At 35.1% G+C, this 16339-nt stretch overlaps 2 protein-coding genes across 5 annotated transcripts in view; one reads left to right on the forward strand and one right to left on the reverse strand.

Moving 5' to 3' along the window:
* LOC123681622 overlaps positions 1 to 16339 on the reverse strand; it is a 104474-nt gene that overhangs the window by 55446 nt on the left and 32689 nt on the right. The window lies entirely within an intron of this gene.
* The window catches only part of LOC123681620 (putative endothelial lipase), a 39259-nt gene that overhangs the window by 21529 nt on the left and 1391 nt on the right, over positions 1 to 16339 (forward strand). Inside the window, exons 3-5 of the mRNA XM_045619832.1 lie at positions 3202 to 3495; positions 10029 to 10214; positions 14341 to 14488. Coding sequence (XP_045475788.1) covers positions 3202 to 3495; positions 10029 to 10214; positions 14341 to 14488 — 628 coding nt within the window. The remainder of the gene's footprint in view (positions 1 to 3201; positions 3496 to 10028; positions 10215 to 14340; positions 14489 to 16339) is intronic.

Raw genomic sequence — 16339 nt, forward strand, 5'->3', positions numbered from 1 at the left:
TTTCCAAGTTTAAAAATTCGGATCCAACGTAAGGTGACGAAATTATAGTTAATTATACAACGGGGAAATAATGAAAGTGATTATTCCTGAGAAGAAGTTATGAATCGAGGTAAATATAGGCTTCAATGCTATATTAGTTTTGGATTTTTAATTAACGGTTTCATACGCCAATAACATACAAGATAAAAGTCATAGATACAATTAACCAACGTGAATAAGTTTTTATTTTGACCAGTAGGAGGAAAATTAGAATAAATTTAATATGTTGTCAATATTTTGCACTGAAGTCAGGAAAACAGGCCAGCAGAACATTTTCAAATAACTAATTTGTGTTATTTCGCTGACGTCATTGATGACGTCAATCGTTAACGGTTGCGTACGTTTCATTATGTGAAAATGAATTAAATGATGCTCCTTGTTTCCAAGCAAATATGTATTGTTTCTGAGGCTAGTTTTATAGAGGTTTACAAACGGAAGACTCTATTTCAATTAATCTCGAAAAGTAAAATACACTTTTAAGATTACATAGTAAAAAAGGGTTCTCCAATAAGAGGTTCCATTTTAATTTTGAGGAAATGGGAAATTGGTGGATGTCCGTTTCAATTTAAAGAGGAAGGTATGTAATTTTTAATGGAAAATGGTTGCACACCATATTCTTTTCATGAAATTTTCTTGAACGAAGCGCACGGTTTCGATTCTTCACATCTGGTAAATTTTAACAATTTCAATGCGTTCTAGAAGTAGATATGTATCGTTCCATTTTTAGAAATGGCTCAGTTCTTCCTGTCAAATGTCGAAAGATGACATCATCAGATAGCGGGTTATTCAAAATGAAACCCTAATTTAGAATAGGTTCCTGGTGATTCGAGAATCAAAGAAAACGAAGAGACCAATACAGTTTTCACAGGGCAGAAACCTGAAACCAACAATTGACAAGAAGTTGAAATACTATCAAAAATTATCGATTAACTGCCTCTATGTCAGAACTTCTTTCCCTATTGAAGTAGGTAAACGTGTAATTCAAAATGATAATCCTTCATATCCCTTGTTTCTCTGAGGTATCTTATCAAGAATATTATTTATTTTATTCCCAATATCACCGAACGATGATATTCATCATGTAAAGCAACTAATAATGTGTATTAGGATCAATAAACTTGGAAAGCCAACAAGGATCGATTTCACAGACATGGGATATCAGGAAGTAACAGGGCCAACGAACTGCCCAAATGGTCGATGGCTTGTTGCACTCCATTGGTCTAAAGTGATATAATAAAGAAAACAAACCCACGAAAGGGCATTTCAGGGTGTTAAGCAAAAATAAAGATAAAAAGCATAGGGAGTTTGCTAGCACTATATATTTTGAAGGGGTGCTGAAGCATCTGAAAGTAATGAGCCTGCATATTCTGAAGACTCTTCATGTATAATATCACATTAATTTCATTTCGTCCCACTTCATTTTCTAGAAGTTTAGTTGGAACACCTCTTCAGTCAATCACAAATTTATGAAAAATCATATGCTTAAGAGTAGGTGTAAATGAACACATGAGAATAATTACATCGCAAAGAAGAAAAAGAGGTACTCTCTCATTGGCGGAAATTTATTATTGCTTAATTGACTAATTATTAGAGATACGTTCAACATATGATTTGATCATATTGCTTGAATATATTATTATAATTATCACGATATGTAATCTTCAAATGAATTGTATACGATGCTTTGTGTTATGTGTGAGTTCAATATTCAATTACAATACGATTGTGACTGTAATTTGTTACGTCGAAAATAACTGATGATTAGGATAGTAATTAACAATAGTGCATTCATGAAATTTAATAATTGCACCTATGTAATTCATTCCATTCATAATTAGCAACGCATTTTAATTAGTCGAGGATTAAAATCTTTTCCACTGAAAAGATTCTGAAAAAATTAACCATTATAGAAACACTATCTCGAATTTCCATGAACATCGTATCTATCCATAACTTTTTCATCCTTTCAAACTAGGACATAATGTGACCTCGTTAGTCCACTTTTTTCGCTTCTTTCATAGTTTGCCGAATAAGATAGCAAAAACACCTCACTCAATAATTATCAGGCCTAATCAGTGAAAACACATTTTTTCTTGAAAATTCGTTTTTATTCACCTTCAAGATCGATATACGTACACCAAGTTACCAAGGCACCTCTAACTTTTCAATACCTATTTTGTAGAAAGATTCGTCTTTGCTTTCGAAATAGCAACTACTGCAATCACATACAAAAAATTATCAACTTTGAACAACAAGGCATGTGTAGATGAAATCTCAGTATTAGCAGAGGAGTCATCATACATTTCAATATAATTATGATACAAGTATACAGATAAAAACCTCAGCAAAAACCCTGTCTCCCCGTATAGGTGAAGTGATTGGTTTGTGTATTTGTTTACAGAATGAGCTGACATATTCATATCGAAGAGATTCCTCTTCATCCAAACAAAATCTTTTTCGTCCTTCCTCTTTACCAAAAATTGACGACATTTATGTTATTATTAAATCTGAAATTAAAAAAGCAAAGAACAGAAAGGGGTAATAAATGTATTAGTTTCCATTTTGTGGATTTAAAGTAAGCGACTCATTCTAGGAAAGAATCTGGAACTAATGGATAGCTTGGAAATCACCATGAAAATTATAAATTGGACAAGTATGCACCAAGTAGTCAGTGGTTTCTTCTGAACTACACTCACATAGTGGGCTTTCGATAGAATGCCATTTAAAGAGCATACTATTGCATTTACCATGACCAGTACTAAGTCGATTTAAAATACACCTATTTTTCCTGAGAAGATTGAACTCTGAAACTATCTCTGAAGTATAGATGATAAGACCTTCATAGAGGACATTAGAAGTCACTTTCATTGGATTGAAAGAAACTATTAATCCATATAGGTTTTCGTGAATGTATTCTGGCAGTTCTAGTATTTGGGAGGTGAGATACAATTGAAAATAAGTTCGGATAGAAATGAAATTTATCTCAAGATTTCTACGAATATGGGTGAAAAGTATATGTAATAGCACTGGTAACAAATGTAAAGGTGTAGATCTATTAGTTCCACTGATAATTCTCATAGACAATTCAAGCTGTGCATCAATTCAGTTAGTAAAGTTAGTAAAAAAAATATCCTGTATATTTATCCAATTCTATTTTTGCAGCCTATCTTTCCAGACCTGAAAGGAACAACTTCCTCATCCTCGATTGGTCAATCCTGAGCAGTTTTCCGTGGTACACTCAAGCCAAAGCGAACGTGAAATTCGTCGCAAAATTCCTGAGTAACTTTTTGGAAATTTATCACAATAGTGGAGAACTGCCTTTAGCTCATGTACATCTTATTGGGTTTTCCCTTGGAGCCCATGTGGCTTCCTTTACAGGAAAATATCTGAGAGGAGGTTTGAGGTTGAAAAGGATAACCGCTCTTGATCCTGCTTTTCCAGAATTTTCTATACAAGGTAGGAGCTCCATTAGCTTTGAAATTATAGCTCAGAACATATTTCTCAAGAGAATAAAGTATAATTAATGATCAAAGTAGTAGGATGTAAGTTTGTCTCCGTGTTCGTGTGAACTTTTTTCGAAAAGACTTTTCATTTTGCTAATAGACTTTATTAGTACCAGAAGGCAAAATGGATTTAGCGGGACCGACTGACCAAATGAATGAAAATATTTCAAGTACATACTTGTGATTTTGTAATTTTTCTAATAAATCAGCAACATTCTTTATCTACTCCTATTGAATTATATTTTCATTATTCAACTGCTTTTGACCAATTAATAGTATCTATTAGCAAACAACGTGAGTTATAATAACTCACTGCTATAACTCACTATAATAAATCGGAAAAGATGGCACTGTGCTCCTATATTTCATTTCTGTGCTTCCTTTCATTTGGCCGAAAGGGAACATTTCATTATTTATATTGAGGGGAGGAATGTCACTTTGATAATTTTGACGCTTATAAGTAACGTTCTTTTTCTATTCTTGTATTTAAGAATTTATTGTTATAGTCGTAGATTAAGTATAGTATTCAACTTGCGGTAATGGTCATAACTCACTTGATGAGTTACAGCACGAGCCGCAAACTTCATCTGCGTGAGTTATGACCAACATTATCTACCGCTCGTTGAATAATATACTATTATCACATAATCAATGATTTTATAATGATTATTATGCTACTGACAAAGTGAAATTCACTAGAAAATCTTCGTCCGTAAGCTTAAAATATATATGAAGGTATATTAATATAATAATATTTTTTTTCTGGTGTGCCTCACCATCTTATACTGTCACTAGCCGCCACAGCTTTCAAGTATAGCGAATTGAGTTGAAAATTCAAAGATAAAACACATTTCATTGTACTTATAAAGAATTAAATCAACATATATGATAAGCCTTCCATTGTTCATCCTCCATTGTTATATTCTGTAAGTGAAGTTGGAACTTTGTCTCATGAGTTCGCACGTAGAGGAATAACCTAAAACTTTCAGTCGATCTACGATGGAAACTCAGGGAAGTTTTTTCCATCCACTTATTATGCAGGTACTTGTATATTCTAAGCACCTATGGAACGGGAGGAAAGATAAAATTGAATTTCATTCAGCCCCATGGGATGTACATGCACGTTGCTATTATAAATTTTAATTTCGTACAACTCGGTTGCCCAGTAACTGGCGGAACATTGAGAGGGTCGTAATAAGGGGTATTATTCTTATTTTTATTATTTGCCGCAGACTGCCGTAACCAGAGTATATTCTTTGTTGCGATAAGGTTGACTATTCCTTACTGATATACACACAACGTCAAAAGTCTTGGCCCCCTATGGGTTTATAAAGAAACAAACAATCTATGTTCTGGCAATGAGATGATTATATTCCTCTATTTCAATTGTAATACATTCGATAGAAAATCTTTGTTTGTTACTCTTTGTTTTATGCAGAATAAGAAAAATAGGAAAAATGAGAAAAAAACGATTATTTATTTCTGATCAACTATAGTTATTCCAAAACTCAATCCAAGATCAATACTCCGTATTACCTCCTCTTCTTTCTCGTTTCAATCAACTGCCCAGTACACCTTGACATCCCACGAATAAAGTCAAAAATGAAATTTTCAGGCATATCATTCAATTTTTCCTAAAGAGCTAAACTCAATTCCTAAAAAGTTAAAGTTGAGTTTTAGCAATTGGATATTGCCCTCCCTTAGTTTTCCCATACGTGCTCAATTGGATTCAGGTCTGGTGACTTAGCTGGCCAGTTCATTCTCTGGATATTGTTTTCTTGAAGAATGTTTTGAATCCTTTGTGTGCGGTGGGGCGTTATTATCCTGATAAATGAAATTATCCTCAAATTCGTTGCACAGAGCAACAATAATTGGTTCTAAGATGTTTCCTACGTAGATGGCACCAATCATTGTTCGTTCAACGATCATGAAAGGGGTATGGTGACCAAACATTATACCACTAGCACATTATTGATCCGCCTTGAAATGGCACAACTTCTTGGGCGAAATTGGGTCGCTCTAGTCTGCCTGGACCTTTCCAACAACCCTTTCTCGTCGACTATCACTTTGTAAACCAAATCGTGACTCGTCCGAAAAAAGTACGTTGAACCATTGTGGTAAAAGCCAGTATTAATGGTGTTCTGCCCATTGCTGACGGGTAGCTTTATGTCCAGGTGATAGCCGAGGTACTGTTAAAGTTCTTCTTAGCCTTGAATTTGAAGAATACAATCGTCTCCTCGTGGTACTGGTTGATATTACCCGTCCATATGTCCTAAAAAAATTACTTCGAATGGTTATTGCAGATACCGTTCGATTCTTTCGAGTAAAATTTGCGATATAATGGTCTTCCCTTGCAGATGTTACTCTGGGTCGACCAGGCAGCGGTCTCCAGGCAACGCTGCTGGTTTCCAGGAAAAGGGCCAATATGCGCCTTACTGAAGTCCGTGGAATATTCGAACGTTGCGCAATCTGGTGGTTCGACAAAGTTTCTTGATGTAGGGCTACTATTTTTGCCAGGTTAAACTGAGAAATTGGATCTCCTGGTATTTTCCACGGAATATTCTAAATATTACTTATAACTCTCTTTATTTGAATACACCTGTATTCTCCAGAACAAGAAACCTTTATTGCTGGTTTATTGTTCTCATTTGAGTGATAACATAGTGAAGATTTTACACACAAAAAATTGTCATGTTACATTCAACAAGTTGAGAGTTGATGGGGGGGCAAGACTTTTGAGGATGTGTGTATAGGATAATACTAGAAGACACTGATACTTCACACGATATTTAACCAGCAAAAACTTTTTTTTTTCTTGGAAAGTCAACTATGCTTGTCAACATAATCACAAGAGGGATACGTGTACTCCAGCGTTCAACTAACTTTTAATAATTGGTCGTCTTTGCTTGGGAAATAGACTTCAACCTTAGCAATCTGTTCTTCATTACATCCAAATTCAATAACAGTATTTTGTTAATACAGGACACTCCTTTTTATCTATTTTTCCAGCAAAAACAAATGTAGCGTTAGTCAACCTTCAATTCAATTCGGTTAATTTCATTTGAACAAATGAACATTTTTGAAGGTCATTTTTTTAAAATTGCATTATTTTTCGGACCACCTAAAGAGTGATCATTGAATTTGCAGAAAACTTGGAAACTTCTCCGCGATTCAATACAAAAAAATCGTACAATTTATCTAGGACGGTTTTTAAGATATGATTGTTAGCTTAAACCATTATGTCCATAAATTTTTTCGAAAAAAGTGGCCTACGTAAAAAAGTACGACAGATAGATTATAACAAGTGGGGTATTTATAAATCAGAATTTCTTTGAGATTATGAGTATGATTATTATAAAAACTGGGCATTCTCATTTGAAAAAACAGGATTCTATCGTGTTTTACCACCAAAGGGTTTTTTTTCCAAATATTTCAAAACAAAATCGAACGAATTTGGTCTTCAACTGTGGCCTCAAACATCTTAAATCTTTATATTTGACTGGATTCAACTGGCTCAACTAGATTCTAACGACTAATCAATCTTATCTAGAAAAAGTGTTTTTATTGCGGATTAAAACCTTTTTATTACTGTGTTGAAATCCACCACAGAGGCAGCAATTAAGCATCAAACGATAAATCGATAATAATTGGATATTCGAAGTGTAAACAGAATTAAATCCGGGATACTCATCAATATTTCTTGCTCGGTTTGTAATCCCATTAAATTCAGATGAAGTTCGTTTCCAGAATGAGTTTCTGATTATCTTTCCTTGGCTTTCCACGAAAGTTTCAGTATGCTTGAGCGGTTATGTTGAAAATTATTGTTGATGCGTCTTAGGTTTTCTCACAGCAAAGTCGAAATAGTGATAAAGTCTGGCTGATATTTATTTTAATGACTTCTCTCAGGAAATGAAATTGTAGGTTGTTTTCAAATTATTTTCTGACGTGATTACTTTCGTTTGAGTATTTCTTTTAATTATAAACTCTTCCATTCTCGTTTGGAAGTCGTTTTTATTTATAAATCCTTCTTTACGCAACAGCGCAGAGAAATTATAGAAGGGGTTCAAATCAGATAACTGGAATTCAAGAATTTTCTTAGATTTTTTCATCTAAAAAAATTCTAAAATTCCAGATATCTGATTTGAAAATCACCGTTAGTAGAATGCGTTTCAGAACATTCTGGACAACTCTGGTTTTGTATACAGGGTGAGTCAATAGTGTTTTTTAATTGTTTTTTTGAATGTTAATACCCATTTTTTATATCATATTCATAATCTTCATGAAATTCTGATTTGGAAATATTCCTCTTGTCATCATTTATCTGTGTTAGACCACTTTTTTCGAAAAATGTCATAGTTTTAGAGGTTTAAACTAAAGATTATATCTTGAAAACTGTTCGAGATAATCGTACGATTCATTTTTTATTGAATTACCGAAAAGTTTTCGAGTAGCCTGGAAATTCACGGATCACTCTATAGGTGGTTCTGAAGACACTGCAATTTTTTGAAAATGACTTTCAAAAAATATCTATAGGTAAGTTCATTTTTTCAAATGGCATGCCCTGAATTTTTTACCTGTCGGATATCCTAGTGGGTAGTCTTCATTTTTAGAATGAACAATTTGTGCCTAAAATGAATTATTTTCAAAAATCTTCAAATTTTTTGTTTTGTTCTGGATCGGGCAGTATACTTTTCACGCATACAATTTCAAAGATGTAAGATTACTTAATACGTACTGATAATATAAATCAAAGATAAGCCAAATCAAAGAAATCATGAAAATATTTAAAAACATTCTATTAGTTAAAATAAAATGGACACCACGTAAAAAACAGAAACATAGTCAGAATTCTCTTAGGGAGACTGCATATTTTCAGCTGAAAAAGTCTCATCAATATTATTGCTGCTCAGATGTCTTCAAACTTTTTTCAAATAGAACTGCACCTCATTTCAATGTTATTGAAATGATTGAAAAAGTTTGCAGACATCCGATCAGATCATTTGAGCAATAAGAATTGATGAGACTCAGTTGGAAATATGCAGTAACTTCGAACTCCTTTAAAGAAGACTATGTTCTGTTCGTTCAAGTGATCTCTATTTCATTTATTTCAAATGAATGTTTTCAAATATTTCGATGATTTCTTTGATTTGGCTTATTTTTAATTGGTATTATTTGTACGTATTAAGTAAGGTTGAGTAATCTACACCCTCAAATTGTATTCGAAGCATTTTATAAAAAATTTATTTTAAGCAGAAATTCTCTAGACAAAAAATGAAGACAACTCACTAGCCTATCCGACAGGCAAAAAAATCAGGGTATACCTAATGAAAAAATTTACATTTATAAAAGGTCATTTTTAAAAAATTTCAGTGTCTTTCGGACCATTATCTCGAACGGTTTTCAAGATATGATAATTAGTTTAAACCATTAAAACCATGAAATTTTTTGAAAAAAGTGGACTACGTGAAAAAGTGCCACAGATAAATGATGACAAGTGGAGTAGTTCGAAATGAAAACTTCATGGAGATTATGACTTTGATATGAAAATTTTGCATTCTCATTCAGAAAAAACATATAGTGATTTAGTGTTTCACCACTTTTGGACTGGTCTGTACAGTCAAAAATGATTTGAGCTTATGCGCTGACGATTCCGTCAAATTTGAATCCTCCTAGCCCAAAATTCACAAGAGTTATCGACCGATCGAGCATTATTGACCCATCCTGTATAATCTTAGCAGAATCGTCGTTAAATGCAAATTATTTGAGCTAGAGTATGTAAACTTTACTCTTTTAATATAAGTTTAGTGTTTGAATGGGTTTAAGATCTGAAGATGACATAAACTAATTGTTTTGGTGCCGACAGTTTCGATAACTTTCATCATCATCATCAGGGGTAACTTAGTTTTAGTTTTCCAAGTTTAATTGATAAAATATTAGAAAATGGACAGTAGTGATGGCATATGGAACCTTACCGATCATTACTGTTCATTTCCTAATATTTTACTTATTAAACTTGGAAAACCACAACTTAGTTAGCCCTGAGGTTGCTAATAAAAGTTATAGAAACTGTCGGCAACTACACAATTGGTTTTTGTCATATTCAGTCCCTTAAACTCATTAAAACACTAAACTAATATTGAAACAACGGGTCATCATAATCCAAAACCACGTTTAGATTACTTTTTCAATTTTAAATCTGAATCAAATCTACTCGTATTATAACAAATAAAATAAAAAAATAACGATATTGAATCACAATGAAAGTAACATCAACAAATAACTGCCTTCCACAAACCCCAAAAACTCTACGACAACTCCAACCCGAAAAAAACTCTCCCCTGCCACATTAAAACTGATAATCTATATCGAATCCAACCCTCCTTGGACATCCCTTACCCTCCAAATCCATATGTCGTCTCCCACAGGACCTCCAATCATCCCCCACTCAATTCAGCCTCTAATCCCCATGTAAATTGCATTTTCCAGATACATCCAGACGCCTGACGGTCACCGACGCCGATTACATCGATGTCATCCACACCGACGCGGGAATTTTCGGCATCCCGGTGCCTCTGGGACATGCCGATTTTTATCCCAACGAGGGTAAAGCGCTACAGCCTGGATGTCAACCGAGCTACCTCCTCAACGAGGGCAATTTCGTGAACTTGGTCGGTGAGTTGGACAGATACCTGAGAGTTGTTGGGAAGTTTTGATCTGAAACTTTGCGATATTGCGTCAAGAAGTTTTTCTTTCGAATTAGAAGGGTATACTTTTCTAATTGGGATCTGTTAGATGACTAAAAAAGTTCTTGCGGTGGTTTCATTAGAGTCCAGTTATGGGTGTACATAAAAACGATGATATGTCAGTGTGTTTGTCGTTCATGTATTACTATGACAGTAATCCGATTGCCATGAAACTTTAGGAAGGCCTGGAGTACACACTTATGAAGGTTTTCCTCATAGTATAATGAGGTTATAATTACTCTATGACAAGCTAACTGAAGGAATTCAAAACCCGGTTCCTTCGCCATTTTGTTACTCCCAACTTTTTATATTGCATTGTCACTTTGACATGTTCTTCATGCCAAATGGATGAATAATTTTGTTGCAAATTGAATGTTATAGTATTACCTTGAATTTTCAAAGTTTTGAGATCGTAGCAGACTGTGTCGAACGAACTAGTATTCTTAAATCAAGGGAAGTAACTGAAGTATTTTCCAATAAGAGGTTTCTATTTGATATTAAAAAAAAACGAGTATATTTAAGGAGAATGGATGCTTATCTCATTGTAAAGAGGGAAGTATGTCATTAATGATGCAAGGCGATATCAGCCAAATGGCTGCCACGGCAGAGGCTGAACCAGTATATACTTTTCATGGAATTTTCCATGACCAATTGGCACATTGACGTCTCGATAACTTGTTGAATTTCACCTTTAAGGTGTTGAATCTATAATGGAGCATTGGCATAGATTTCATCTTTCACTCCTGATGTAGATACTCAAAACAGGAACTATTTACATTCAATTCTTATTCGAGTCAAAACCTTCCAAAGCCATAATAAAATCCAAACCACCAGCTCCGAATAGAAATAAAAACAAAATCTCAGCATTCGTTCCACCTCCTCCATCCTAAAAGTTTAAATTCAAACCGCCCCATCAATAGCATCAATCCCCGCCCTGCACCTGAAACTACCCTCGAATATCGCAAATCTCATCTTACTCATTAAACAACTCGAACAACAAAGTAACGAAGCTAAAGACACAAGATTACGCTTCCGCCACTTCGACGGGATCCATTTCCTGTACAATTAGCATCCAGCAGGAAGAATAAATCAATACTATGCATACGGAAAATGCAATTCTTCGTGTTGTCTAGTCTAGTAGTAGTGCTTTCTACTGAGTCTGTAGACACTCAACTCAGAAATTCTTAAGAATCTCTATTTCTTCTCTCTACTTCTATACTTTTTTCTGTTCAATCTCCTGCTGAGTCTGTAGATATTCAACTCTGAAATTCTTCGCAATCAATCCTTTTTTATAATCAAAACTCTTATTAGCCATAATGACATCAAACACCGATATCCAGGTACTAATAAAAACCAAATTTCAAAATGCTCATTTGTCCTAAGATACAAGAACACGAGGCACTGATCCATCTACTTCGACAGGACCAATTTCCTGCACAATTAGCATGCAGCAGGGGGAATAAATGAATACTGCTTACGAAAAATTCAATTCTTCGAGTTGTATGAAATTCTAATAACCTGATTTCTACTGAGTTTGTAGATACTAAACTGAAGATTTTTTCAGTAGCAGATTGTAGAAAGTAGAGAGAAGAAATAAAGATTGTAGAGAATTTCTGAGTTTGTAGATGCTGAACTCAGAAATTCTGTACAATTTGTAATTCTTCTCTCTACTTCTCTATAATCTGCTACTGCAAAAATCTTTAGAATCTACTCAGAAAACACAAACAATCCTTTCTATTTGGTCAAAACCTTCCTAAGCCATAATGAAATCAAACCACTGTATCCGAGTACAAATAAAAACAAAATCTCTAAATGCTAATTTGGGCTCTTCCTTAATCTTAAAATTTGAAATTCAAAGTAGCGAAGCCAAAGATACAAAATAACGAGGCACTGATTCAGCCACTTCGACCCATTTCCTAAAAATTCGGTCAGCAGGACATATAAATCAAACTTTGCTTACAGAAAATTCTGTTGTCATAAAATTCTAGTCCCATAATCAGATTTCAACTGAGTCTGTAGATACTCAACTCAGAAATTCTCTGCAATCCTTTTATTTTTTCGAGTCGATATCATCCCAGTCATAAAGACATCAAATCTCGAGATTCGAGTACGTATAAAAGCAAAATCCCAAATCTCTCCCATCATTTCTTCTCCCTCCTTCATCCTGAAATTTAAAATTCAAACCACCCCACCAATCAAACTCCCGCATCTGAAACTACCCTCAAATTCCGCAAAGCTCATCTCCATCATGAACCAAACTCGAACAACAAAGTAACGGATCCAAAGACACAAGATTACGAGGCAACACTACCGCTACTTCGATGGGACCCAATTTCCTGCATAATTTGCATCGATTACCAATAAATCTCTATGGAAGTTCTATTTCTCCTCTATTCTTCTTTACTTTTTTTCTGTACAAACTCTTGCTGGGTCTGTAGTTACTCGACTCAGACATTCTTCGCAATCAATCATTTTTTTTTCTAATCAAAAACCTTCCTAAGCTATAATAACATCAAACACTGATATCCGAGAACAATTAAAAACAAAATCTCAAAATTCTCATTCGGCCTAAGATACAAGATCATGAGGCACTGATCCATCTACTTCGAAAGGACCAATTTCCTGCACAATTAGTATCCAGGAATAAATCAATACTTGGCTTAAGGAAAATTCAGTTCTTGGAGTTTTGAGGAATTATATTCTTATAACCTGATTTCTATTGAGATTGTAGATACTCAACTAAAAAATTCTCTACAATCTTTACTTCTTTTCTCGACAATTTGCTACTGAAAAATTCTTTTCAATCTCTATTTCTGCTATTTATTCCTCTACTTCTCTTCTTTCTTCTGTACAATCTCCTGCTGAGTCTGTAGATACTCAACTCAGAAATTCTTTGCAATCCATCCTTTTTCGAGTTAAAATCCAAGTCATAAAGACATCAAATCACGAGATTCTAAACAAAATCCCAATACTCATTTCTTGCCTGTACTCCATCCCAAATTTAAAATTCAAACCACCCCACCAATCAAACCCCTACACCTGAAACTACCCTCGAATTCCATAAAGCTCATCTCCATCATGAACCAAACTCGAAAAACAAAGTAACGGAGCCAAAGACACAAGATTACGAGGCAACACTACCGCTACTTCGATGGGACCCAATTTCCTGCATAATTTGCATCGATTACCAATAAATCTCTATGGAAGTTCTATTTCTCCTCTATTCTTCTTTACTTTTTTTCTGTACAAACTCTTGCTGGGTCTGTAGTTACTCGACTCAGACATTCTTCGCAATCAATCATTTTTTTTTCTAATCAAAAACCTTCCTAAGCTATAATAACATCAAACACTGATATCCGAGAACAATTAAAAACAAAATCTCAAAATTCTCATTTGGCCTAAGATACAAGATCATGAGGCACTGATCCATCTACTTCGAAAGGACCAATTTCCTGCACAATTAGTATCCAGGAATAAATCAATACTTGGCTTAAGGAAAATTCAGTTCTTGGAGTTTTGAGGAATTATATTCTTATAACCTGATTTCTATTGAGATTGTAGATACTCAACTAAAAAATTCTCTACAATCTTTACTTCTTTTCTCGACAATTTGCTACTGAAAAATTCTTTTCAATCTCTATTTCTGCTATTTATTCCTCTACTTCTCTTCTTTCTTCTGTACAATCTCCTGCTGAGTCTGTAGATACTCAACTCAGAAATTCTTTGCAATCCATCCTTTTTCGAGTTAAAATCCAAGTCATAAAGACATCAAATCACGAGATTCTAAACAAAATCCCAATACTCATTTCTTGCCTGTACTCCATCCCAAATTTAAAATTCAAACCACCCCACCAATCAAACCCCTACACCTGAAACTACCCTCGACTTCCGCAAAGCTCGCATCTCCATCATGAACCAACTCGAACAACAAAGTAACGGAGCCAAAGACACAAGATTACGAGGCTACGCTGCCGCTACTTCGATGGGACCCAATTTCCTGCACAATTTGCATCGAGCATTACGAATAAATTAACTTCTGTTTCCTTCCTCCGCAGTCGGATGCAGTCACGTGAGGGCCTGGAAGCTGTATGCCGAATCGGTGAGGTATATGAGAGCATTCCCAGCCACTAGATGCAGGAATTGGAAGGGGGCCAACAGGCAGTGCAATTTCACCAGGGATGCCAACATGGGACTGGCGAATAAGTGAGTATGTGAATAAAGTTCGGCATATTCGATCTGATGTAACGATATGCAATAAGTGCTGTTCCCGGGTGGTTCGGATTTATCGATCTTATCCATGCTGTGGATGAGATATTAAACACTGCAGGTTCGTGGAGGTTAGGAAAGCGTTGCTCACACTGCAAATTATTGAGCGAATTGCAAATTATAGCGTTGAAAGGTTTGAAAAGTGGTATTATTATTCGATTCAATGGGTTGTATTCATGAAAAAAAGGTTATGGTTATACTTGCAGAAAATGGAGATCCTTCAGGTAGCATTTATAAAATTTGGAGTGAAACTTTATAACGTGCGTTCATTTAAATTTGTAATGGGAAGAAGTTATTGAAGGAATTTGACATTAATCCAACAATTGACAAAATTGGAAGTGCAATGCACATTGGTATTTATGATGGATCTTCTCAGCATAGAGTCAGTGAAGAAGAGACTGCATCAGCCATCAAATCACAATCTTGTAGTGTTAAGACTGTTGAATCTGCTTGTAGTTTTCAATCTCTCTCAGTTCCACAATATCTGCCATCTCTACAATTGATCACCACATGGCTTAGTCTGCTACTGATCACACTCAAAATCACAAAAAAGTATTTGGTTATTCATAAACGTTCCTTTTTTACTCTAAATAACCTTCAATAATTTTGAGTGTGTTCAGAAGACTCAGCCATGTAGTGAACAGTTATAGCGATGGTAGATGTTGTAGAACTGAGAGAAATTAAAAACTAAAAGCAATTTGCACGCTGTATGAATCCTTAGCTACTATTTGGCACAATTGTTGTATAATGCTTCCTTTTCGGCTTCCTTCTTATCGCACATATCTGAATTTTTCAGTTTGAGAAAAAAAGTAGAATTAAAAGTTCGCGACTTCAATTGGCTACTTTTTGATATTTGTTTTTGCAAATAATTTTCCAAACATACGCTTCACAAAGCGTTTGGACTTTTGGAATCCAATTGTTTACCGGTCGATCAACATAAAATACAGGTGGCTCATAAGAAAGTTTATAGTAGTTGATCTTACTATATCAATCTATAGCCTGGCACTTTGTGAAACTCCTTTGAATTTTTATAGATCATCGTTACACCGCATTTTGCACCCCTAAAAAATTCGATTGGTGCAAGAATTGAAACCCCAAGATGTCATTCAAATGTTAGAATCCGTAAACCTGGCCATTGAGCACTTACAAACGTTTACGTTTATCTTGTCTTCAGATGAAGCTCATTTTCATCTTAATGTCCACGTTTTTTGCAAGTTTTATGAATTTTACAACAAACCAGCTGTTATAGGAGATCCAAATGGATGTTTAGTTGATGTTGAAATGCCTAGAGCACGTGTATGCGGAATTTATCGCCAGCTAAATGAATTTAAAAGAGCTCTAATTATTGGTCTACGGGAGGCGGGGTTGTCATTTCGAGAAATCGCTAGCCGTACGAACAGAAATCCAACTACTGTTATGAGATGTTGTCAAGCGTGGCTTGATAATGCCCAAAATCGTAGGCACCGGACGTCGAAGGGGCACAAATGAAGTTCAAGATCGACGTTTAAGACTTATGGCCATAAGAGACCGATTTGCGACAGCTCGATCTTTGGCTGATTTGGAGTGGTTAGGAGAAAAAGGCCATCCTTTAACTGTCCGAACGGTTAACCGCCGGATAAGGTCTTTTGGACTGCAACATTATCGACCGCATCATGTATTACCTCTGACGGTTGAGTATCGCCGGAAGCGATTACAGTGGTGCAGAGAACGTCAACATTGGAATGTGGAATGGCATCAGTTCGTCTTTTCTGATGAATCTCTATTCTTCTTGGGTGCACATGATGACCG

Source organism: Harmonia axyridis, chromosome 6 (assembly GCF_914767665.1).
Source record: "Harmonia axyridis chromosome 6, icHarAxyr1.1, whole genome shotgun sequence".
NCBI classification, from domain to species: Eukaryota; Metazoa; Arthropoda; class Insecta; order Coleoptera; family Coccinellidae; genus Harmonia; species Harmonia axyridis.